We start from the raw sequence: 26,625 nt of genomic DNA on the forward strand, positions 1-26,625 counted from the left end.
AAGGTAACAGTAGGAAAGACAGTTCATGTTCTGTGTAGATTGATGGAATCTTAAAATTTCTGACTTGAAGTAAAAACATTTTTTACTGCTTACTCCAGAAACCTGTACCAGCCGTTTATCCCAATACTAGCTACTGCATGGAATATTGGTACTTGCCTACTACCTCCCACTTTATTTAAAAAACATCTAAGATGTTCTCCTTTGTCCAATCAATGAGTCGCTCTTATTAACCTGAAAATTAAGACTTTTTTTTGAAATAATGGTCTCTTTTCTAGTGGAGGTGCTGGAGGGAAACTGATCATTATGAATTCAATAATAGCAAGCAGAGAGGCAGAGGAGCATAATGATTATGAGCATGAAGACTGAGGTCAGAATCCTAGATCTGCCCCGACTCAGTTAGGTCATTATCACCGTCAAGTTACATAGCTTCTCTGCGCCTCAATTTCCTCATGTGTAAAATAGGAATAATGATAGTACCTATCCAAATGTGCTGGGTTTTTTGTTTGTTTGTTTTGAGACAGTACCTCACTCTGTCACCCAGGCTGGGGTGCTGTGGCATGATCTTGGCTCATCGCAACCTCTGTCTCCTGAGTTCAAGCAATTCTCCTGCCTCAGCCTCCTGCGTAGCTGGGATTACAGGCGAGCACCACCATGCCTAGCTAATTTTTTGTATTTTTAGTAGAGATGAGGTTTCACCATGTTGGTCAGGCTGATCTCAAACTCCTGACCTCAGATGATCCACCCACCTCCGCCTCCCAAAGTGCTGGAATTACAGGTGTGAGCCACTACGCCCGGCCAAATGTGCTATTTTGATATTTTAGTTAATGCATGTCTTCATACACACTAAGTGTTTGATAAATGGTCTCTAAATAAAGCAGGAATAAGTTTGAGATCCTGCTTCGCTATCCACTTCTAATTACCACCATATTTCATTTAAAAAATAACTATGAAATCCCTCTACTCTTTTAGAACTCCAACAACAGAAATGTAGATTTTACAAACAAAAGAGCTTAGAAAAGCAAAAACTCAAATAAGATACAGTATCAGCAGAATTATTTTGAAATTGATTTTCCTGTTTTTTCATTTGGAGTCAGCAATTTGCTAAGATCCGCAATAAAAATAAACTGTTTTTAATCCTTTGCCAACTAGGATAATAGATTGTAATGCCAAACTAATTTTTTTAATGGCCAAAAAAATTTTCACAGAAAACAGCAAACTAATCTCTTCAGACTAAAAATCAATTCATACATAAATGGAGGTCTCATACACATCATAAATTCAAGTTAGAGTACACATTCTATATTACCGCAGATAAGTTATGAATAATAATTTCTTTGAGGATTCAGAAAATATTAGCTTATACATAGATGACAAACTTCATTTGACTGAAGAAATAAGAAAAAGTCGAATGCCAGAAGACTCCATTATTCAATTTAGGAATAAGAGGAAAATCTATACTAATGTTAACAGATACTCTATTTTCATCAGGTGGAAAACTTAAATTCACCAAAATAATGTTGCAGGAAGGTGTTTCTTTTTTTTTTGGGGGGGGGGGTGGTGGGTTTTTTTTTTAGACAGAGTCTTGCTCTGTCACCCAGGCTGGGTTCAAGTGATTCTTGTGCCTCCTGAGAGTAGATAGGACTACAAGTGCATACTACCACACCTGGTTAATTTTTGTACTTTTAGTAGAGACAAGGTTTTGCCATGTTGGTCAGGCTGGTCTCAAACTCCTGGCCTCAAGTAATCTGCCCACCTCGGCCTCTGAAAGTGCTGGGATTACAGGCGTGAGCCACTACACCCAGCCTCAGGAAGGATTCTTAATCCAGTAATAAGCTCTATTTTTCCTGTATTTTTTCATCTTTCCAGACCTTTACTATAAATAATACCTCACATTTGTAAAGCACTGGAAAGGCTCTTCCTATATTATCTCAGAAGCGCTGTGTATGATTTTCACAGTGGTCAGGTTGCAAAACCGTCCCATCTGTGACACAGTTCTGAATTGAAAACCTAAAGGATGTTTATTCCTTTTAAACTGAAGATGTCTTGCAGGTAGAGGCTATTTCTTGTGTATCACTGCATCCTTCACAGTACATTTGAAATCACTGCATTTTAAGTATGTTGCTTTCAGGAAATAGTAAGAAATACGCTTTTCCTGAGCCAAGAGAGTGGTAGAACTCATCCTTCTTGCCTTCAGGAATAAATTTCAAGCCACCCATACACAGAATTTGAGTCTTTTTTATTATACAATTAGCTTTAAAATCACTTTAAATAAAACACCAAAATGAAAACTGATGCTTTTTTTAGAGTAAACATCTGAACACTTATAGAAATTTTAAGCCATCCATATAACATTTTAAAAAAGAAATCCCAAATATTATGTTACTCAACTCTTACATACCTCAGAATGCATCTCTAAATAAAATCAATACTTTCTTACAAAATGATTATCACCTCCTACAAAATTATCAAAAATTCTTTGTTATTACTAATATTCAGTCTTTTTTTTTGAGACGGAGTCTCGCTCTGTCACCCAGGCTGGAGTGCCGTGGCACAATCTCGGCTCACTGCAACTTCCACCTCCCAGGTTCAAGCGATTCTCCTGCCTCAGCCTCCCGAGTAGCTGGGATTACAGGCATGCACCACCATGCCCGTCTAATTTTTGTACTTTTGTAGAGACAGGGTTTCACAATGCTGGCCAGGCTGGTCTTGAACTCTTGACCTCAAATGATCTGCCTGCCTCAGCCTCCCAAAGTGCTGGGATTACAGGTGTGAGCCACCATGCCCGGCAAGACTCAGTCCATTTTCAAATTGTTCTATTGACTTAAAAATGTGTTTTTATGGCTGGGCGTGGTGGCCCAGGGGTGTAAATCCCAGCACTTTGGGAGGCCAAGGTGGGAGGATCGCTTAAACCCAGGAGTTCCAGACCAGCCTGGGCGATATAATGAGACTCCATCTCTACAAAAAAAAAAAAAAATAGAAAAAAATTAGTCAACCATGGTAGTGTGTGCCTGTAGTCCCAGCTACTCGGGAGGCTGAGGTGGAAGGATTGCTTGAGCCCAGGAGGTCGAGGCTGCAGTGAGCTGTGATCAAGCCACTTCACTCCAGCCCTGGTGACAGAGTAAGACCCTGTCTCAAAAGTAAATAAAATATAAACGGTTGGGCACGGTGTCTCATGCCTGTAATGCTAGTACTTTGGGAGGCCCAGGCAGGTGGATTGCCTGAGCTTAGGAGTTCGAGACCAGCCTGGGCAACATGGCAAAACCCAGTCTCTACTAAAAAACTACATAAAATTAGCCAGGCATGCTGGCGCATGCCCGTAGTCTCAGCTACTCAGGAGGCTGATGCATAAGAATTGCTTGAGCCTGGGAGGCAGAGATTGCAGTAAGCCAAGATCGTGCTACTGCACTACAGCCTGTGTGAGAGCGGAAGACCCTGTCTCAATACATACATACATATATACATACATACATATATAAAATATGAAAATGTTTTCTTTCTTTTTTTTTTTTTTTTGAGACGGAGTCTTGCTCTGTCGCCCAGGCTGGAGTGCAGTGGCCGGATCTCGGCTCACTGCAAGCTCCGCCTCCCGGGTTCACGCCATTCTCCTGCCTCAGCCTCCCGAATAGCTGGGACTACAGGCGCCCGCCACCTCGCCCGGCTAGTTTTTTGTATTTTTTAGTAGAGACGGGGTTTCACCGTGTTAGCCAGGATGGTCTTGATCTCCTGACCTCGTGATCCGCCCGTCTCGGCCTCCCAAAGTGCTGGGATTACAGGCTTGAGCCACCGCGCCCGGCCCGAAAATGTTTTCTTACATTTGGTTTGTTAAAATCAAGACCTAAATAAGATGCTTCTTATATTTGCTTGTTATGTTTCTTAAGTCTTTCAAAAAATTTTTTTTCTATATCACATCATCAAGCAATAAAATTTTTTACTATGGAAATTTTCAAACATACATCAAAATGGAGAAAATTTTATAAGAAATCCCATGTACCTGGCTGGGTGGTGGCTCATGCCTGTAATCCTAGCACTGTGGGAGGCTGAGGCGGGCAGATCACCTAAGGTCAGGTGTTCGAGACCAGCCTGGCCAACATGGTGAAACCCCTCCTCTATTAAAAATACAAAAATTAGTAGGGCATGGTGGTGCATGCCTGTAATCCTAGCTACTCAGGAGGCTGAGGCAGGAGAATTGCTTGAACCTGGGAAGCGGAGGTTGCAGTGATCTGAGAGCATGCCATTACACTCCAGCTTCGGCACAGAGCAAAACTCCATCAGGAGAGGAGAGGAGAGGAGAGGAGAGGAGAGGAGAGGAGAGGAGAGGAGAGGAGAGGGAAGGGAGAAAGAAAGGGAGAAAGGGAGGGAGGGAGGGAGGGAGGGAGGAAGGAAGGAAGGAAGGAAGGAAGGAAGGAAGGAAGGAAGGAAGGAAGGAAGGAAGGAAGCAAGGAAGGAAGGAATCCCATGTACCCATCACCTTGCTCTAATAATTTTCAATATTTTGCCAATCTGGTTTTATCTATTCTTTTACATACACATACAAACACACGTATATACTTTTTAAAAAATTGAACTAAAATATATATAACAAAGTTTCCCATCATGTCCATTTTTAGGTGTACAATTTGGTGGCAGTGAGTGCATTCACAATGTTCTACAAGTATCACCATATCCATTTCCAGAACTTTTTCATCTTTCCAAACAGAAATTCTATACCCATTAAACAATAACTCTCCCTTCACCACTCTCCCCAGCCCCTGGAGATCTCTATTCCATTTTCTGTCTCTACAAATTTGCCTATTTTAAGTACCTCACATAAGTGAAATCATATATTTGCCCTTTTGTATCTGGCTTATTTCACTTAGCATGATGTCTTCAAGGTTCATCCATGTGGTAGTAGCAGATTTCCTTCCTTTTTAAGACTAGCATACTCACACTGTTTGTTTGTTTGTTTGTTTGCTTGTTTTTGAGATGGAGTCTCGCTCTGTTGCCCAGGCTGTAGTGCAGTGGCGCCATCTCAGCTCACTGCAGCCGCTGCCTCCCGGGTTTAAGGGATTCTCATACCTCAGCCTCCCGAGTAGCTGGGATTACAGGCATGTGCCACCAAACCTGGCTAATTTTTGTATCTTTAGTAGGGACAGGGTTTTGCCATATTGGCCAGGCTTGTCTCAAATTCCTGGCCTCAGGTGATCCTCCCTCCTTGGCCTCCGAAAGTGCTGGGATTATAGGTATGAGCCACTGCACCTGGCTTATCATACTCACACTTTTAAGTCAGATTCACGTTTAACTGTTTTAACAAAAATACTTCATAGGTGGTGCTGTGTATTTTATATCACATCAAATAATGAGGCACACAAAGTCTGGCTGTCTCACTGAAGTGATACTAAGACAATGGCTTTAGTTATTTACAACATGATCCCTCCATTTTGAAGTTCCCCTTCACCCTTTTTTTTGTCGTTTTTTAAATCTCTTTTTCTGTTAGAGACAGTCTCTCTCTGTCACTCAGGCTGGAGTGCAGCGGTGCAATCACAGCTTATTACAGCCTCCATCTCCTGGGCTCAAGTGATCCTCCTACCTCAGCCTCCCAAGTAGCTGGGACCACAGGCACACCCAGCATTTTAAAATTTTTTTGTTGCCTAGGCTGGTCTCAAACTCCTGAGCTCAAGCAATCCTCCCATTTTGGTCTCCCAAAGTGCTGGGATTATAGGCATGAGCCACCGTACCTGGCCCCATTTCACCTTTCTGTCTAATGGTTTCATCCACTGAAGATAGTTAAATGAATCTGTCATTTCATTACAGGCTAAAAAATTGTAATTTTCTAATTCTGTTAAGCCTTCTGCATTTATTAGCTGGAATTCTGTAAAATGAAATTTGCACTCATCACCTAGGGCTACTTGGTTATCCTGAACTGGATACGGTTCATGGAGGAAAGGAAGAATACATTATATTTTTTCCATTTGTTTGATGATTTGCAGAGTAATGAATTGGTGCCCTATTTTTTTCTAATGTTCCATGTGTTTTATTTCCTTGGAGGTAGGGAGGGAGGGCCCTCTCTCTATCATGCATCGTTATACACTTCTGAATTTTTATATATTCATTATGTTTCAATCATCTCATTTCTTATTTTTTTCTTCTTCTTCTTATATTTTGCTCTTTCACCCAGGCTAGAGTGAAGTGGCGTGATCTCAGCTCACTGCAACCTCCACCCCCCAGGTTTAGGTGATTCTCCTGCCTCAGCCTCCCAAGTAGCTGAGATTACAGGTGCCCGCCATCACGCCCAGCTAATTGTATTTTTAGTAGAGATGGGGTTTCGCCATGTTGGCCAGGCTGGTCTCGAACTCCTGACCTCAGGTGATCTACCCACTTCGGCCTCCCAAAGTGCGAGGATTACAAGTGTGAACTACTGCACCCGGCCTCATTTCTTATTTTTTTCTGATGCTCAAGTTGTCCCATCTTTGGTTACTGGGAGCTCCTTCATGTGGGTTCCTGTGCCCTTTACTTAGGGCCCTGTCCTTGCTTTCTGGAATAAACTGTTTCAGACTCATTTTGCGTATGTCCTGCCCCAGACCTAGAATCAGCCATGCCTCTAAGGAACGTTGGTCCCTTTTAGTGGGGAATGAATATGCATCTTTTAAAATTAACTTACTCTCAGCTCATTTACATGACTCTCCAATATCAGCTCAATATCATGACTTACATGATATCAAAATTGCTAACACTGTCAATTCACTGAGTGCTTACTGTGTGCAAAGCACTGTTTTAAGTAAGAAAAAGACCAAGAGTAACAAGGCATAGTCCTTGCCTTCCAGGGGTTCACAATCTAATAATGGAAGAGAGAGTGACATCACGAGTAACTACTACCATACACAGCCAACCTGTGATAAGAATATAGTAGAACTCTGAAGTCTGGATACAATTCAAACTCCTTAGCCTTGCATATAGGGCCTTTTATGCTCTGTTCTCATAAGTAGTACAGACTACTTATGATCAGTAGTCTCTATCTTATCTTATTTATCCATTCATTCCACGGTCCCTGCCCTTAAGGAATGTATTGCATAACAGGGCAGCAAATAATGAAACAGGCCATCATAATGCAGACTGGTAAGTACTACAAGATGTGTGAGCAGGCCAGGCGTGGTGGCTCAACTCTGTAATCCCAGCATTTTGGGAGCTGAAGACAGAGGATCATGAGGTCAGGAGTTTGAGACCAGCCTGGCCAACATGGTGAAACCCAGTCTCTACTAAAAATAAAAAAGTTAGCTAGGCATGGTGGTGGGTGCCTGTAATCCCAGCTACTCGGGAGGCTGATGCAGAATTGCTTGAACCCGGGAGGCGGAGCTTACAGTGAGCCGAGATTGCGCCACTGCACTCCAGCCTGGGCAACAGAGCAAGACTTTGTCTCCAAAAAAAAAAAACAAAAACAGAAAGAAAAAAAAAAGTGTGAACATAGGACATTATGTTCTGGAGTGTCAAGAAAGATTTTCAGAGAAAATGATCAATAAGCTGAGACTCGATGAGCTGAAGTTATTCAGGAAGAGGAAGAAGAGTACAGTAGTGTTCCAGAAGAGGTGCCATCATGATAGGCTCCAGAGGGAAGAGAACAGGGAGCTTCCTGAGAATTGTGAGAAGTTCATTTGGAGCAGGAGCTTAGGGCAAAAGTGAGGATGGATACAACAGTTGAGGACAGAAACATAAAAAGAGATGTCACACACATTTTTTGTACGCTATTTAGCCTTTCGCCTAAGGGCAGTGGGAAGCCATTCAAAGGCTTCCCAGGAGGAGTTACATGATCAGATTTGTGCTTCAGAAGGATTCCTCTGTTGTAATGGAGAATGGGCTGGAAAGGAGCAAGAGTGAAGGCAGACAGACCAGCCAGGAAAACACTGTAGGAGCCCAGAACTGAGATAACTGGGCCTGAGCGAGTGGCCATGGAAAGAAGTGGACGTTATCCAGAGATAGTAAAGGAGCAATAAATAAGGCATGCGGTGAGTGGCTGGATTCCGGAAAAGGTGAAGGGGAGAGAGGAGGCAAGGGTGACTTCCAGGACTCTGGCTTAGGTGATCTGGGGATAATGACATCATTCCCTGTGTTAGGAAACACAAGAGGAAAGTCAGGTTCCAGAAGGAAGATGCTGAGTTCTCTTTTGAATATATTGACTTTAAGGTTCCTATGAGACATACAGAAGATGTCCAGTGGATACTTGTGTTTGCGGACTTAACTGTCAGGGCAGGCAGATGAGGTAGAGATATAATTGTGATAGCCACACATACAACACAGAGTTAGGGGAGGCAAAGAGGGTCGGGCGCGGTGGCTCACACATGTAATCCCAGCACTTTGGGAAGCCGAGGCGGGAGGATCACCTGAGATCAGACCAATCTAACCGACCTGGCCAACATGGCAAAACTCCTGTCTCCACTAAAAAATACAAAAATTAGCTGGGTTTGGTGGCAGGCACCTGGAGTCCTAGCTACTCAGGAGGCTGAGGCAGGATAATCTCTTGAGCCCAGGAGGTGGAGGTTGCAGTGAGCCAAGATTGCGCCACTGCACTCCAGCCTGGGAAACAGCGAGACTCAGTCTCAAAAAAAGGAGAGGCAAAGAGGAGAGAAAAATCCCCCATGGAACTTTATCATACATCATCACTTCTTACCTATATGGCTTTTGACTTCCAATAGCGGGACTGAACTTACTAGCATAGAAGGGATCTTGTAAAAGGGTAGCTTTCTGAAAAAGGAAAAAGTAGAAATTGTTAGAATTTTTATTTACTGAAGATCAATTCCCCCTACCTTTAGTCAATATTATATATCTATTCTTTAAGCCCTCCTATAGTACACGATTTGTTTATAAAGCTCATTCAAGTGTTTCACAATACCACAGGGAATTTTTTCTTATCTAGTTTTTTTAAAGTTTTAAATATAACACTTGCTCATTATAAAATGAAATCGTTTATCAAAATCACACAGATATCCTTTACTTTAGATAAAGTAAAGGATAAAGGTTCTCTATTTTTCCCTACCCCTTCCATCCCACTATGCAACGTGTCTGATCATGGAGCCAGGTGCCATGGCTCGCACCTGTAATCTCAGCTACTTTGGAGGCTGAAGCAGGTGGATCACATGAGTCCAGGAGCTGGAAGCTGCAGGGAGTTACAATTGTGCCACTACACTCCAGCCTGGGCAACAGAGCAAGACCTTGTGTCTAACATTTTTTAAAGTATCTATCATCTGTTTGATTTAGGACCTTCCAGGCATATAAAGACATATGAATTATAAACACATAAATTTATAGTATTTATATATTTTTATAATATATATTTAATCCTAAATTATATCACATATATTAATCTGGAACTTGATTTAACTTAATATATGGTGGATGGTTTTTCATGTCTGTGTATATAGATTTTCCAATTGATGGCCCGGCGGGTGGCTCATGCTTGTAATCCCAGCACTTTGGGAGGCCGAGGTGGGCGGATCATGAAGTCAGGAGTTCGAGACCAGCATGGCCAACATGGTGAAACCCTGTCTCTACTAATAATACAAAAATTAGCTGGGCATGGTGGCACATGCCTGTAATCCCAGCTACTCGGGAGGCTGAGGCAGGAGAATTGCTTGAACCTGGGAGGAGGAGGTTGCGGTGAGCCGAGATCACACCATTGCACTCCAGCCTGGGCAACAAGAGCAAAACTCCGTCTCAAAAAAAAAAAAGATTTACCGATTTACTTCAATTTTTTTTTTTTTTAAGGAGACAAGGTGTCACTCTGTCACCCAGGTTGGAGTTGAGTGGCATGATCATACCTCACTGCAGCCTCAAACTCCTGAGCTCAAGCAGTCCTCCTGCCTCAGCCTCCTGAAGAGCTAGGACTACAGACATGTTCTACCATGCCAGGCCAATTTTTCACTTTTTATTTTTTAGTGGGGATGGGGGCTTGCTATGTTGACTAGGCTGGTCTTGAACTCCTAGCTTCAAGCGATCCTCCCTTCTGAGCCTCCCAAAGTGCTAGGATTACAGGCATGAGCCACTGCATCCAACCAATATCAATCCTTTTAATGATTATTTAGTATTCCATAGCATAGATATACAACACTTTTATTAACTATTTCCTTATTAATGGAGTTATTCTTCCTTAAATCTTTAGTGTTGCCATTTCTCATTTATTCTGGGTCCTCAAAATAGACATATAGTGTTCAGCAATTTCTCTAAATAATCTTTTATTTATGTTGAAGTTTAAGACATGTCAGAGGAATTTCTGAAATGTTGCTGATTTGACACTGCAGACAAGCTTTTTTTTTTTTTGAGATGGAGTTTCGCTCTTGTTGCCCAGGCTGGAGTGCAATGGCACAATCTTGGCTAACTGCAACCTCCACCTCCCAGGTTCAAGCAATTCTCCTGCCTCAGTTTCCTGAGTAACTGGGATTACAGGCGCCCACCACCACGGCCAGCTAATTTTTGTATTATTAGTAGAGACAGGGTTTCACCATGTTGGCCAGGCTGGTCTCAAACTCCTGACCTCAGGTGATCCACCCGCCTCATCCACCCAACCTGTCTTGTGCTTAATATCAGAGTGGTGTATTGGGTGGATGGTGGCAGGGGAGATATGTGCTTTTTCTTACTACTTTTGTCATTGTTCTACTTTTTTTTTCTTTTTTTTTTTTTTAAAGCAGCCTTTCTTCCCTCTCCAAATATTTATGTTTTCTTTAAATCCAGAATTTTAATTTGGGGTATCCCATATTTAGCTTTGTAGCAGCTATCTTCACAATGTATACAAGGCAAATTACCACATTTCATCTTTACAAAATTTAAGGCGCTTAACAACCCAGGTGTAACTATTTTTGGTGAATGTTACAGATAAAATAGATTATGGAAGGAGGCTCAGCTCTTTGGAAATCCTTAAAATCAGGATGAGTGCTGGTAATTTCTAATTAGATGGTTTGGGTTAATTTTATGTAAAAGTACAGGGAAAGTTAAAATGTCTAATGTGGCCGGGCACAGTGGCTCACCCCTGTAATCCTAGCACTTTAGGAGGCCGAGGCAGGCAGATCACCTGAGGTCAGGAGTTCAGGAGTAGCCTGGTCAACATGGCGAAACCCTGTCTCTACTAAAATACAAAAATTAGCCAGGCATGGTGGTGCGTGCTTGTAATCCCAGCTACTCGGGACGCTGAGGCAGGAGAATCACTTGAACCCGGGAGGCAGAGGTTGCAGTGAGCCAAGATCACGCCACTACACTCCAGCCTGGGCAACAACAGCGAAACTCCATCTCAAAAAAAAAAAAGAAAAAAAGTGTTTATATTGAACTAGAAGCTTATTGTTAGTAGAATGAGTTCTAACTTGATTTCTCACATGTGAAATATTTGGTTATTCATTTTCCTTCTTTCAAGGAAGAAGTAGAACATTATTGTAATTTTTTAACTTATTTTATTTTTTTAAAATTTTATTTTATATATATTTTTTCAGACAGTCTCACTCTGTTACATAGGCGGGAGTGCAAGTGGCACAATCTTGGCTCACTACAACGTCCACCTCCCAGGCTCAAGTAATCCTCCTCTCAGCTTCCCAAGTACATGCACACCACATGCCTGGCTAATTTTTAGTATTTTTTGTAGAGATGGGATTTCACCATGTTGTCCAGGCTGGTCTCGAATTCCTGAGCTCAGGCAATCCACCTGCTTCAGCCTCCCAAAGTACTGGGATTATACGCATAAGGCACCACGCCTGGCCTTACTTTTTATTTTAAAGATGGGGTCTTGCTTATTGCCCAGGCTGGCATGCAGTAGTGTGCAGCAGAGCTTCTAACTCCTGGGATCAAACGATCCTCCTGTCTCAGCCTCTGGAGTAACTAGTACTGTAGGTGCATGCCACCACACCTGGCTAAGACAACGTTATTTTCAATGAGAGTATCTACCAACTCATAAAGATAGTCTTCCTCCACCCACATTTATTTCAACGGTCATAGAAAAAAAAAATCGGACTACCTAGATTCAAATCCCAGCTCTACACTAGCTATGTGGCTTTGCATATATCATTTAATTTCTCTGTGCTTCAACTTCCTCATCTATAAATTGAGAATAACAGTCCTACCTCATAGGGTTGTTGTAAAAATTAAACAAGTTAATATCCATGAAGCATCAGGCTCCATTCTATTGTTATTATCTAGTAGGAAATTAACAATAGATATTAGTTATTGTTATTGCATTTATTATTGCAAAGACTATTTATAGCTTAGCAGGTGATGAGTTCGCCAGCCTGAGTGCTCCAACCATGTGTCTGCTGCATAATTTAAAAGTAGTGCTAAAACCTGAAGCTGGGCAATTCAGGGAAGCATAAACAGTTATTTTGAAGTATTCACATAGATCTTTTAAAGTCAGTTAAGTTTTCATTTTTCCATTAGAATATATGAGATCTTTTTTTAATAGACCAGAGTTTTCCTCTATTTGTAATTTGTTTACATTTTTAATTTGAAGAAAGCAGTTTAAAAATTTAGAAAGGAATTTTAAATATTTGAAGTCTTCCAAACAGTAGTATAAGAAAAAAATTAAGGATTGTCTTGTAATCTTTCATAATTTTAGCCATTTATAAAACCCTGGCTTCCTAGTTTCTTCTGACTGAAACAGCCCTTAATAATTATTATTATTATATTGAAAGATTAATAATAAAAGGTATATACTACTGAAGATAAAGGGATTCTATTACTCTTTTAATAATTACTTATTTTTTAAATCAATTCTAATAAAAAGGTCCCTAAATAGGAGTTCTGACTCTGTCCCTAAAGTTATATAATCTTGACTAAATTACTTTAAAATGTTGTGTTTTGGCCAGGCGTGGTAGCTCACGCCTGTAATCACAGCACTTTGGGAGGCCAAGGCAGGTGGATCACCTGAGGTCAGGAGTTCGAGACCAGCCTGATCAACATGGCAAAACCCCTTCTCTACCAAAAATACAAAAATTAGCCAGGCTTGGTGGTGGGCACCTATAATCCCAGCTACTCAGGAGGCTGAGGCAAGAGAATCAGTTGAACCCAGGAGGTAGAGGTTGCAGTGAGCCGAGATCACACCACTGTACTCCAGCCTGGGCAATAAGACCAAAACTCCATCTCAAAAAAAAAGAAAAAAAAAACATTTGTGTTTCAGTTACCTCGTTTGTAAAATAAGGACTTAGCCTAGTGATCTCTAGATAAATTTATCTGATCCTATAACAAGGTCTCCCCCATCAACCCACTTTCAATAGCACAGCTAAGCAATATTGACAACGTTGAACCTTACCTGAGGTCTTTGTCACCCCAGCAACTGCAAAAGACCACCTGCTCACACATATTCCAAGATAAGACCCGTCTCCCTCCTTCTTCATGACGTCCTTGACTCACCTTACTCACTTGCCTCTACAAAACCCCAGGTGTTTTTTTGTTTGTTCGTTAGTTTTGTTTTGTTTTGTTTTGTTTTTTAAGACAGAGTCTCCCTCTGTTGCCCTGGAGGGCAGTGGCGCAGTCTCAGCTCACTGCAACCTTCACCTCTCGAGTTCAAATGATTCTCAACCTCCCAAATAGCTGGGATTACAGGCGCGCGCCACCACATTCAGTTTACTTTTGTATTTTTTACTAGAGACAGGGTTTCACCATCTTGGTCAGGCTGGTCTCGAACTTCCGACCTCAAGTGATCCGTCCACCTCGGCCTCCCAAAGTGCTGGGATTACAGGCATGAGCCACCATGCCCGTCCAGAAACTGCTCATTAATGAGCATTTTTCCCTATTGCAATCACCTAAATAAAATCATCTCCTTAATTGTTCAGTACATTTTGTTTTTGAAAATATTATTAAATTCCAAGGCTAAATTTCCAAAATGGGAGGTAAAGGAGGGAGGAGGGGTTATTTACTCTAAAAAATAAAATAAATAAAACTTCAGGTCAAGGTTTACTTAGGGGTACACTTACTATATTATAATTGTTCCATGAACTTTTTAAGTGCAGGAATATTGATGAGGTTGTGGAAATAACATACAAATGAAGTTCTGACTCCTTTTTCTCTAAATTTGAGTTGCTCTGCAAAGGGGAATCTAGGAGGGAATTTCCTAAGTAAAACTCATTTCCGTTCCCACTGCACTTGAAAGGAATTTCACTTATGGAGTTGTTGTGATCTGGAAGTCCCTGGGGTTCTTTTGTGTTTGTTGTGCAAGATGGCTCGCTGACAGCCTTGCCAGTTGCTGGTGCAGACTGAGAGCTCCTCCTGGAGGGGGAAGGTAGGGGTCGAAAGGCACCTTGGCCATGAAGAGACAGCTTTTGGACGCCTGGACGAGGACAGAGAGTTGAGTTCTTGGACGGTGTACTGCTCTCCTGCTGGTCCCTGTCAGGTAGAATTTAGTGTTAAACATGACATGCAAAATTGCACAGTAAGCAACAAAGAGAACTGGTAGTTTAAGACTCTGAACACAAATGTTTTCTCACAAAAGGAATGCTCGTTAAAACAAGGAAGTCATTTCACCTCGCTGGTAATAACCCATTGACTAGAGGAGATATGATACTGCAATCTTTTGGTATACTTTTCTGTTTTCAGAAATAAACTGTATTTCTGAAATACATTTTATTTCATATAATGAAGCACTTTGTATATTGAAAGCATTGTGCCTGTCCTTCATGGAGCCCTGATATTTCCACTGAAAGGACTTTTTCATTCTAGTTTTGAAACCTAATTGTCCTCTAATTGTACATTGCTAATGGATCCTATAAAGAAAAAACTATTCAAATAGGGATATGAAGAGAGGGGTTTTGTTTGTTTATTTGTTTGTTTGAAACAGGGTCTCACTCTATCACCCAGGCTGGAGTACTGTGGTACGATCTGGGCTCACTGTAACTGCCACCTCCCAGGCTCATGTGATCCTCCCACCTCAGCCTCCTGACTAGCTGGGACTACAGGTTCGTGCCACTGTGGCCAGCTAATTTTTGTATTCTTTTGCAGTGATGGGGTGTCACTATGTTGCCCAGGTTGGTCTCAAACTCCTGGGCTCAAGTGATCTGCCCACCTCCAGCTCCATCTCCCAAAGTGCTGGGATTACAGGCCTGCGCCACTGTGCCTGGCCTGAGATTTTTTTAAATGGTGTTTTCTTTAATTCCCCTCCTGGTAATACTCTTCTGATTTTCCCAATAGCATCAGCACTTTTTTCAGAATCAATGCTGTGTCCTTTACCTTCCCTATTCTCTCCAGCAGACCGTGACCTTTCTTTACTTTGCTGCACAAGGAAACACATTAAGGAAGCTTAGAAGTTGCAGAGTTTGGTGAGACCTAAATTCCAATCCTGGCTCTGCCACTTAATGGTTATGTGACCTTTGTTAAACAAAGTTTATGAGAGGCCATTGTTTTCAACTAGCCTCCTGCGTGAGGCCCCAGCAGAACAGACCAAAACAGAAGGGAGTCCCTTGTGCTTAGTACCAGTAATCAAACTGAACTTGGAAACTGACCAGCTTTCCAGAAAAACAGATTCCAGTCAACCTAAGTCAATAATGAAGTAGTGTCCTCTGTTTTAACCCTCTAAGAACAGTAGCTTTGAAACAAATAATCCAATTTTTGTCTCGTTTCAGCTTGCTTCAGCCTTTCTCTGCCTATAAAGTCAACCTCCTCTGCTCAGCTTTTCAGACCATTTCTCCCAATTCTAGAATCACAAATAAAACCAAATCTATGCTTATTTTGTCTTTGACATCTTAGTGGACCTAGGACTTCATTTCCTAATTTTAAAATAGAAACAATAATAGCACCCATCTCATAAGGTTTCTGTGAGGATACATGCAATGAGTTTGCAAAACTGGAAACAATATGTGCAAGCTATTACTATTACCCTATATTGCCTTGAGTTGATGGTTTATCTTTTTTTTTATTTCAATAATTTTGGGGGAAAGTTTATCCTTTTACATTAAGTTATCTTCTCTCTCCCATGAGATTAGAACCGCTACGATAGTAGAAAACTACTTTGTTTTGTAGAGATGAGGGTCTCACTACATTGCCCAGGCTGGACTTAAACTCCTGTCCTCAAGTGATCCTCCTGCCTCAGTCTCCCAAATTGCTGGAGTTGCAGGCATGAGCCTCTGTTCCCAGCTTGAAATCTCTCTTTCATTTTTATAAACTTAAAACTTTTTTGTAGAGATGGGGTCTCACTATGTTGCCAGGGCTGGTCTCAAACTCCTGGGTTCAAGCAATCCCCCTGTCTCAGCCTCCCAAAGTGCTGGGATTACAGCTGTGAGCCACTGTACCCTGCCCCAGCCTACGGTTTCTTAAGTGGAATATTTAACTCATTTATTTTTTAACCTCTCTTATTTCTTGGTGAATACAGTAAAATTTATAAATATAGCTTTAGAGCAGACCTCTAAAGTCTGCTTTAGCTCAATTGCATGTACTTTGATATGTATTGTCATTAAGTTCTAAGTATCTTTTAATTTCCTTTTTTTCAGCAGTTTGATCATGATGTGTTTGGATGTGGAATTTTTTTGAGTTTATCTTTTTTGGGGTTCACTGAGTTTCTTGAACCTATAAGTGTATGTCTTTTGCCAAATTTGGAGAATTTTCTGTCATTATTCCTCCAAATACTTCTTTTCATTAATTTTTTTACATTTAATTAATTAATTAATTACTTTTTTTTAGAGACAGAGTCTCACTATGTTACCCACGCTGGTTTTGAACTCCTGGGCTCAAGCAATCCTCCTGCCTAGGCCTCCCAAAGTGCTAGGATTACAGGCATGAGCCATTGTGCCTGGCTATTTTTCTGCACTATACTTTTTCTCCTCTGCTTCCGAGACTCTGAAGACATGAATACTAGATCTTTCATACTGCCACACAGTCCCCTGAGATTCTGTTTGTCTTTTCCTTCAATCTTTATTCTCTTTTGCTCAGACTAGATAATTTCTGTTCATCTATCTTCAAATTCAATGACTTTCCTCTATCATCTCCATTCCAGCTATTGAGCCATTCAGTGAATTTTTAAAATTTCAGTTATTGCAGTATGTTTTTCATTCTAAACTTTCCATTTGGTCCCTTTTTTATGTCTTCTGTTTCTCTGCTGAGACTTTCTGTCGTTCCATTTGCTTCAAAGGGGTTCATAATTATTTCTTGGAGCATGGTTATAATAGTTGCCTTAAAGTCTTTGGTTGGGCCAGGCATGGTGGCTTATTTCTGTAATCCCAGTACTTTGGGAGGCTGAAGTGGGAGGATCACTTGAGGCCCAGGAGTTCAAGACCAACCTGGCCAACACAGCAAGGCCCCATTTCTATTAATAAAGAAAAAAAAAAATCTTTTGTACTTCAAACATCTGTGTCATCTTGGGATTATTATCTATTGTCCTTCATAAAATGTTGAAATTTTCCTAGCTCTCCAAATGTCAAGCAATTTTTATTGCATCTGGGACATTTTGAATATTACGTGATTCTGGGTCTTACTTAAATTCTATGGAGAAGATTGATTTTTTCAAAAATCAGGCAATCAATTGTTGTATGTATTCCATTCAGGATTTTTACTTGCATTCAGTGGGAAAAGTGGAGGAAAGTGTGCTTACTCCAACTTGATCTGAATCAAAACCTTCTTGATTAATTTTATTAATATCAAAATTAAAATGATATTCAATAAAGACACCACATAGATAAAGCTAACAGATAGCTAACAAAATGGGAGGTGATATTCGGAATGTCTAAAAACAACAAGCAGATTAATATATAGAATGTACCAAACAATTCTGCTCCTGACTATATATGCAGTGAAAATTTTCAAACAGGTATATAAACGGAAGGTAGGGAGGGACAAAAAGGAAAAGAAGATAGGAATAAAAGGATGGAGGAGAGTAAAGAGGATAGGAAGAAGGTATATTGATTCTATCTCAATGCTCAATAATTTTTTTATATTTTTATACATATTTGTTAACAGTAATAAACTGAGAAAATTATATTAATATGTAAGAGAATATATCACTGGGCATGGTGACTCATGCCTGTAATCCTGGCACTTTGGGAAGCTGAGGTGGGCGGATTGTTTGAGACCAGGAGTTCAAGACCAGCCTGACCAACATGGCAAAACCCCGTCTTTACTAAAAATACAAAAATTAGCTGGGTGTGGTGCCACATGCCTATAATCCCAGCTACTTGGGAGGCTGATGCACGAGAATCGACTGAACCTGGGAGGTGGAGGTTGCAATGAGATCGCACCACTGCACTCCAGCCTGGGTGACAGGGCGAGACTCTGCCTCAAAAAGAAAACACAAAAAATTAGCCAGGCATGGTAGCATGTGCCTGTAGTCCCAGCTACTTGGGGGACTGCAGTGGGAGGATCACTTGAGCCCAGGAGGTTGAGGCTGCAGTGAGCTGAAATCTTGCCGCTGCACTCCAGCCTGGGTGACAAAGTGAGACCCTATCTGGAAAAAAAAAAAAAAGAGAGTATATCTATCTAATATTTTCAGTTTATTTTGAGAAATAATCAAAAAATAAAGACTTAGAACAAATATTGAAGTCTTTGAATCTTTACTCTTGAGTTTCTAAACACCCTGGATTCATACATTTACACACATAGTATATTTACATAAACACAGGACTTGGTCCTATAATAGAACTAGAACAATCTATTGTATAAGAAATTCTTAGAAAATTAAGAATGGTACCTCATGCCATATTATTGCACAACAGCATTTTTATTTTTTAAATAACACAGTATTACTAGTGAGAATAGAAAAAGAAGAAAGCCCCCCACGGGCTTGATCAAAGATTCTGAGGATGCTGAACAGTCATTATTCTGTGATTGACTTACTGATCATCAGCAGTAACAAAAGAGCTACGTTTGATAATAATACAGACTCACTATGTGCCACACAGAGTTTAAGTACCTTATATGTACATGATTTAGCCCTTACATGTCATGCCTGTGGGATAGGTACTATTATGAGCCCTTCCACCTATGAGAAGAGTCAAGCCCGGAAAGATTAAATAGCTAGCTTAAGGCAGAGTCAGGATTTGAAGTAGCTCCAGAGCCTGTATGTTTAACTACTATGAGAGATGAATATGCGAGAGGTATTTAAAGGCCTGTTGTTTACTATTACCCTGAAAAGTAATCATACACACTTTATGTAAGTCTGATGTTCCAAGGTAACAACATCCGTCTTGTGACCTGCAGCTTCTCATCATTAGGCCTAAAACATGGCACCTAGGAGATGCTTCAAATCTCTGTACATGATAACGTCCTTTAGTCCTCTACTTAGTGTTTTCTATCCCACCCTGCCTTTTGTTTAGGCTTCTGACTCAAATGTTTAATTACGGAGATGACTGTGCTAGAAAACTATGGGACAGTAGACCCAGCTCCCTCTTCACCCTCTTTGTTTGGAAACTACTTCTCTACACACAGAGCACACAGAAGCTGCCATGTTTTTAAAGACCCTGATCTGTTGGCTGTGATGAACATTTTTCAGCAGTGTGTCATTTACTCAAGCTGGGCAACCAGAGACTTTCTTCAGGATTTAAAAATTCAGTATAAGAAAGTGGGTGAGTTAGCCTTTGTCTGGTGGGTGGAAGCTGTAAAATGTGAATTTAAGACAGCCAGTGACTCATTTGCTGCCCCATGGAGGATGTGGTGTTCAGGGAGAGAAGATGCAATTGACAAACAAACATCAGAGAAGGAGACAGGGACCGAGTCCTGGGACACTCAAGCCCCCAGTTCCAGCTGTGTCTAAATTCCGTTCTTACCATTCCTACGTTCCCAGGATTCCAATTCTAAATTTTACTAAGTATTAATACCTTTAAAATAGAACACAGAGCCCAGCAATTCAAATATGCCAGATTAGACTGACAGATAGGTCTATGTCTATGTCTATATCTTTATATATTTCCATTTCTAAATATATCCGTTGAATGAATACTGAATTTCATGAGTTGACCCAGTAATTCCTATAAATTCCCTTTTTAAACCTAAAATGCATATCTGTCACTTTTAACAGAGTTTTAACCTCCACAGTAACCTAAAACAACTACTGCAAACATTTACTCTTTTTTTTTTTTTGCCAAGACAGGGTCTTACTCTGTCACCCAGGCTGGAATGCAGTGGTGTGAGTAGCTTGGACTAGAGGGACATGCCACCAGCCCAGCTAATTGTTGCTTTTTTTTTTTAAAGAGATGGGGTTTCTCCATGTTGCTCAGGCCGGTCTTGAACTCCTGCGCTCAAACAGTCTACCCACCTTGGCCTCCCAAAGTGCTGGTATTACAGGCGTGAGCCATCACGCTCAGCTGCAAACATGAACTAAAAACCTCTTTTATTTTTCTAATTTGGAGGAAAACAATGGAACTCTCAAAGTATCCTAGAAATGTGGGGAATTACATGCTGAAATGAAGACTTCAGTCTGGGAGCATGTGGCTGCCTATTCCTAGAACTGCCCCTCCCTCAATCCTTCCAGTTACAGAGACCATGTTAAGAATTTCACTCAGTGCCCTGCTACAAAGCAGAGCCCTACCCCGAGAAGCTCATAAGTCACATTCTTCAGGGCAATATTGGAAATACATCAACTCTGCCCAAACATGGTTTATTATTACATGGATTTAGAGCAAATCGCACTCCCACAAGCCAATATTATGCAAGCCAGGCTACATTGTAAAGAATATGATTATTCATTCAACACATATTAAGCACCTAGTATGTACCAAGCACTGGGCCAACACTAGGAATATATCAGTGCACAAGAATATCTAGGTCCCAGCTCTCATGGAGCTTGCATTCTAGTGGGCAGACAGACAGTAAGCAATGCACATGTAGTTATAACTTATGAAAGTGCAATGAAATCAACAAAGCAGTTTGATAAAGAAAACCTGTGTGTGTTGACGGGTGGCATACTTCAAACTAGGTGATCAAGCAAGATCTCTCTGGGATGCAGACATTTAAGCTAAGATCTGAAGGATGAGAAAGAGTGAGCCATGTGAAAAGCAATGTTAAGAGGGGTAAGAAATTCAAAGGTCTGAGCTAGAAAGAGTTTGCAGTGCTCTATTGAGATGAGTGAGAGAAGTAAGAGATCAAGCTGGAGTGGCAGGCAATGGCCAGGTCTTGCAGGGATGTCTAAATGTGTTAAAAGGTTTATTTGCTGTGCCGTGGAATACCACTGAAAGGTTTTAAGCAAGAAAGGAACATTTGGAAAAGATCATTTTGGCTTTAAGGTGGATAATGGATTCAGGCAGAGGCAGGCAGCTGCTGAGAATGGAGGTGGAGGGTGTAGTTACAGATGTTGCAGAAGTGATGAGAGATGATAGTGGGGTTTTAGCTGTGGAGATAGAAGTTGATGGGTGAGTTAGATACAAATTATGAACTCAGGAGTTCCAATACTCCAGGGGAAGATTGATGTCGTTGTAGATTATTTAGGCCAGCAATTCTCAAACCTTGGTAGCTAGCTAACAGAATCATCTAGGTAGCTACCAAAAACAGACAACTGAACCCTGTCCCTAAAGCTGAGGATTCAACAGCCTGGAGTAGAGTCTAGGAGTCTGTACTCTCCATGAGCCCTTGGGAGATTCTTATACGTGGCCAAAATAGAAATAAACATGAACTTTCCCCATTATTCCAAGTCAGCTTTATTTCCACACCCCAGAAGATCTAGGCTAAGTCCTCACATCGCCTAGTCAGCATATATTAAGAGTGTAGACTAATCTCAAAGCAGTAACACCACATTCAGCAGCAGCAGTGGAGCTGGGCATAGTGGCGCACGCCTGTAATCCCAGCTACCTAGGAGGTCGAGGCTTTAGTGAGCCATAATCTCACCGCTGTACTCCAGCCTAGGCAGTCAGAACCTGTCTCAAAAAAGAAATAAAAGAAGAAGAGGAAGAAAAGAAGCAGCAGCAATGAGTATCCTAGATTCTAACTTTCTGGTAAGCAAATTCAAGCCCCTACAGTCTATTTAACTTTACACCGAAGGACTGCTGGGGGCAAATGAGATCTCATATTCAATTGACTTCTCTAACTAACCTTGTATGGGATATTTAACTTTGTTAAGAAAGTTTTCTAAAAGTGTGTGGTTTTGTCTTTGTAGAAAAGGCAGAATAGTACGCATACATGAATCTTTGATAATCGAGGTCCTTCTGAACTTCGGGATTATCTTCATTAATATAATCTGGAAATGAAATTGATGAGTTGGCTTGAAACAGCAGGCTCCCAAAGGCAAAAGCCAAAAGAAGGGGAGACTTTAGTGCCCCCACTCCCTGGGATCTCCAATAGTCTTCCCCTGAGTGAGCCAGTACAAATAAATATCTATGCCACATAAAAGCAATGTATTTGTGCCTGCTAAAGAAAAAAGAGTTTCAATCTACCCCACATAGACATACAGTCTAGGTAAATGAATTCCCTAACCTCCCCTATTGCTGCCCCAAAGATCTTTTTTATAGAAATTCCAGAACCATCACTGACTCCAGGAAGGATCTAACACCAGTGCAAATCCTCTTCTTTATATATGGGTATAAACCTAAAATTTTACTAGTTTTTTCTGCCTCCAGCCAAGATGGGACCCTATATACCCTCCCACCTGAAACAACCAAAAATTGGATAAAATATATGCAAAAATAGACTTCAGGACACTAGACACCAGGCAATGAAAGACAATGAGCCCTGGTAGATGGGAAATAATCAAGGTGAGACCTAACGATTGCCCCAGTTTACTGCCTTGAAAAAAGTCTCCAGGGCACAGTGTAGAGACGAGGGGGGTGATACATACTGATTGTGGTAATGGTTTCATGGGGAGATAGATATGATAAAACATATATGCACAGTTTATTGTGTGTCAATCATACCTCAGTAAAGCTGTTACAACAAAATTCTCAAAATAGAACTTTTTTCCTGGAGCTGCTGGCTTTCATGCCTGCTAAAATGGAAATCCCACCAAAGGAATAACCATTTTAAATCTGTATTATTAAATTATCACAATGTGCCGGGCACAGTGACTCACGCTGGTAATCCCAGCACTTGGGACCACCACCAGCCGAGGCAGGTGGATTACAAGACCGGGAGTTCGAGACCAGCCTGACAAACAGGTGAAACCCCGTCTCTACCAAAAATACAAAAAAATTAGCCGGGTGTGGTGGCGGGTGCCTGCAATCCCAGCTAGTCAGGAGGCTGAGGCAGGAGAATCGCTTGAACCCGGGAGGCAGAGGTTGTGGTGAGCCGAGATCAAGCCACTGCACTCCAGCCTAGGCGACAAAGCTAGACTCTGCCAAAGAAAGAAAGAAAAGAAAAGAAAGAGAGAGAGGAAGGAAGGAAGGAAGGAAGGAAGGAAGGAAGGAAGGAAGGAAGGAAGGAAGGAAGGAATTATCACAATGTGTTATCAGTAAAAACCCAAACATAAAATTTACAGGAAGAGCAAGGATGCTTGCTAGGTGGTGTGGTTTGAATATTTGTCTCCTCCAAAACTTACATTGAAGTTTAATCCCCAGTATGGCAGTATTGAGAGGTGGGGCCTTTAAGAGGTGACTGGGTAGTGAGGGTTCTGCCCTCATAAATGGATGAATCAATTCATGGATAAGTGGGTTAATGTGTTATCATGGGGATGGAACTGGCTTTATAAGAAGAAATAGACAGACAACTTGAGCTTGCATGCCCAGTCCTCTCGCCATGTGATGTCCTGCACAGCCTAGGAACTCTGCTGAGTGTCCCCACCAGCAAGAAGGCTCTCAGCAAATACAACTCCTTGACCTTGGCCTTCTCAGTGCCCATAACTGTTAGAAATACATTCTTTTCCTTATAAATTAACCAGTTTCAGGTATTCTGTTATATACAACAGAAAACAGACTGAGATACTAGGGAAGGCTAGAGAGAGGACAGCACAGAGAAGGGAGAAAGAGCACAGAATGGGAGAAATGGAAACAAATCTTGACCATTTGACAAGTGTGTTGAGAGCTGGAAGTAGCCAGGTAGTTCCATGAAAATGCATGGTGACTATGGCCCATATTTACCTATGTAACAAATCTGCACCTCCTGCACATGTATCTCAGAACTTAACATAAATAAAGTAACATTTTTTAAAAAGAAAATATGTAGTGGTGTTTTTTAGTTGCCACAATAAATGGGGAGCGTTACTGGCACTTAGTGGACAAAAGCCAGGGAAGCTGAAGTTTCACCGTGTGTGGCCCCATTCTGCACAAGTACAAATGGTACCACACAAATGCCAGCAGCACCCCTTGAGAAATCTGGTGAAAGGAATTCAGCTACACAGGCTGTTGGTTCCTTCTCCAATGCCAGCATTTTAAAGGGGTCTCCATGCGCATTTTAAGCTATGGTTTGCAATGCTTAATAGAACACATTAGACAACTCTGTCTTGGTAAATTTTTTGATGTTTAGCTTCAAATATAATCAGACCCTCCAAAGCCCTGAGAACTCTGACAGGAACACTATAGCTAACTCCTTAACCTTGAACTTAAGCATCTTTAAGAAAATTAGTTACTGTGGCCACTGTCCAACAATTTTCTTATCCAGAATAATTGGCCATAAGGTTAAAATTCTACAAAGCAAATTTGCAATGTATTTAGGAAAAAGAAACTTCCTTAGCTTTTTTTTTTTTTTTTTTTTTTTTTTGTAAGAAAGGAAGTTATAATAATAATGAAATTTAGGTTTGGAAGAGAACTCATAGGTCCTCTTGTTCAAACTGTGAGACCTGGTGAGAATGACAGAAAGGGCAGTGAGAAAAGGTCCCTCCCCAGCGAGCTAAGAAACACAGCATGGCCCACCACGGGTTTGTGAATATCCCCAGGTAGGAGTTCGCTTTTTCTGAACAGCATTTTGCAATGCTTTTCTAATCTGGATATTTCCCCTTGCTATGACCTGTCTTTCTAGGATCCAATTCATATTAATTTTCCCTATGCCTCTATATCCCTTGACTGGCAGCTCCCAGAATCCTACAATCCCTTCTAATATCTAAATAGAGAGCGTGTGTAACAGTATCACACTTTGGCCAGGCACGGTGGCTCACGCCTGTAATCCAAGCGCTTTGGGAGGTCAAGGCGGTCGAATCACGAGGTCAGGAGTTCGAGGTGTGCCTGGCCAATGTGGTGAAGCCCCCCCCCATCTGTACTTACAATACAAAAAGCAGCTGGGCATGGTGGCGGGCACCTGTAATCCCAGCTACTCGCGAGGCTGAGGCAGGAGAATCAGTTGAACCTGGGAGGCAGAGGTTGCAGTGAGCCGAAATCGAGCCACTGCACTCCAGCCTGGGCGTCAGTGCAAGACTCCATCTCAAAAAAAAAAAAAGAAAGAAAGAAAGAAAAGAAAAGAAAAAAAAACAGTATCATACTTTAACTTATGCAACTTTATGCAACTTAAGAAACTCCTTTTTTTTTTTTTGTCCAGGTGCAGTGACTCACGCTGTAATCCCAAGACTGGGAGGCTAAGGTGAGCAGATCACTTGAGGTCAACAGTTCAGTATCAGCCTTGTCAACATGGCAAAACCCCATCTCTACTAAAAGTACCAAAAATTAGGCAGGCATGGTGGTGGGCGCCTGTAATCCCAGATACTCAGGAAACTGAAGCAGGAAAATTGCTTGAACCTGGGAGGCAGAGGTTGCAGTGAGCAGAGATCACACCAATGCACTCCAGCCTGGGTGACAGAGCAAGACTCAGTCTCAAAAAAACAAAAACAAACAAACAAAAACCACGATTCCTTTTCCTTCTTTTTAAATTTACCCAGACTTCTTTCCCACTTTTCAGACTGAAATTTCAACTGCCAGATGAACTTCTCCGCCAGATAAGCCCAGTAGGACCTCAAGCTTAACCTATTTAAACCAGTACTTGAGCGTAATCCCTTCTGACATCCTTATTTCTTTGAAGGGCATCATTATTCAGTCACCCCAGCTGGAAACCACAGTAGTTTCTCTTTCCATCTCTCCTGTTTCAACCAAATGTTAGTACTGTGGATTCTGCCTATGAAATGTCTCTTCCATCCATCCCATTTTCTTTATTCTTGCTACCACTACCCCAGTTCACATTCTAATGACTTTCCACCAATCTCTGGTCTTTCCCCACTTCAATCCATTTTAAGCACAATCGTCGGATTATTTTTCTGTAGTAATGGTTTTTATATCATTCTCATGGTCAAAACTTTCAATAGTTTTTTCATATCCTGTGAAATGAAATGTAAAGTCTTCATCTGGACTTTAAGACCCTCCAAAGTATGGGCCCCATTTCATTTGCAAGTCCTATTTTCAATCCCATGGGGTTAACACATGTTGCATATCTTTCCTGCCTGGATCTCCTCTTCCACTATTCCTCCAACTGCAGTGTTCCCATCTCCAGGCGCCCTGTTCCTTTACCAACTGTCACCAGGCATCTTGATGTCTCTCCACAACTGAATATCATCTGTCTCCTCTTTAAATCTCTTTGAAATTGCTCAGACTCATTCAGGACACTGAGCAGGTGGACTATGCATTTTCTTTATTTGTGCAAATGCTGTATATCTTGGTTAGAATCGGCTTCTCAAGGACAGGATCTATGACTTACTCATCTTTGTATCCATCATAGGGCCTAACATAGTGTCCTACACAGAACTAGACTTCAACAGATGTTTTTGAATTTAATTTTAATGAATTATTTATATTGTGACATCTATATGTTCAGTAATATATAGAAAATTAGAAAAACTATACTATTTAACTGATTTGAATTGAGAAAAAG

The 26,625-nt window shown here is 41.2% G+C and overlaps 2 protein-coding genes across 3 annotated transcripts in view; both read right to left on the reverse strand.

Annotated features, from left to right (window-relative positions):
* Positions 1 to 26,625, reverse strand: part of PPM1H (protein phosphatase, Mg2+/Mn2+ dependent 1H) — a 1,465,797-nt gene that overhangs the window by 1,432,810 nt on the left and 6,362 nt on the right. The gene's annotated exons all lie outside the window — the stretch shown is intronic.
* Positions 1 to 26,625, reverse strand: part of C11H12orf56 (chromosome 11 C12orf56 homolog) — a 116,416-nt gene that overhangs the window by 33,356 nt on the left and 56,435 nt on the right. For both annotated transcript variants that reach the window (XM_050748419.1, XM_050748420.1), the window contains exons 4-5: positions 13,914 to 14,322; positions 8,639 to 8,712 (exon numbers count right to left, since the gene is read on the reverse strand). In XM_050748419.1, the coding sequence (XP_050604376.1) occupies positions 8,639 to 8,712; positions 13,914 to 14,322 (483 nt within the window). The remainder of the gene's footprint in view (positions 1 to 8,638; positions 8,713 to 13,913; positions 14,323 to 26,625) is intronic.

Source organism: Macaca thibetana, chromosome 11 (assembly GCF_024542745.1).
Source record: "Macaca thibetana thibetana isolate TM-01 chromosome 11, ASM2454274v1, whole genome shotgun sequence".
NCBI classification, from domain to species: domain Eukaryota; kingdom Metazoa; phylum Chordata; class Mammalia; order Primates; family Cercopithecidae; genus Macaca; species Macaca thibetana.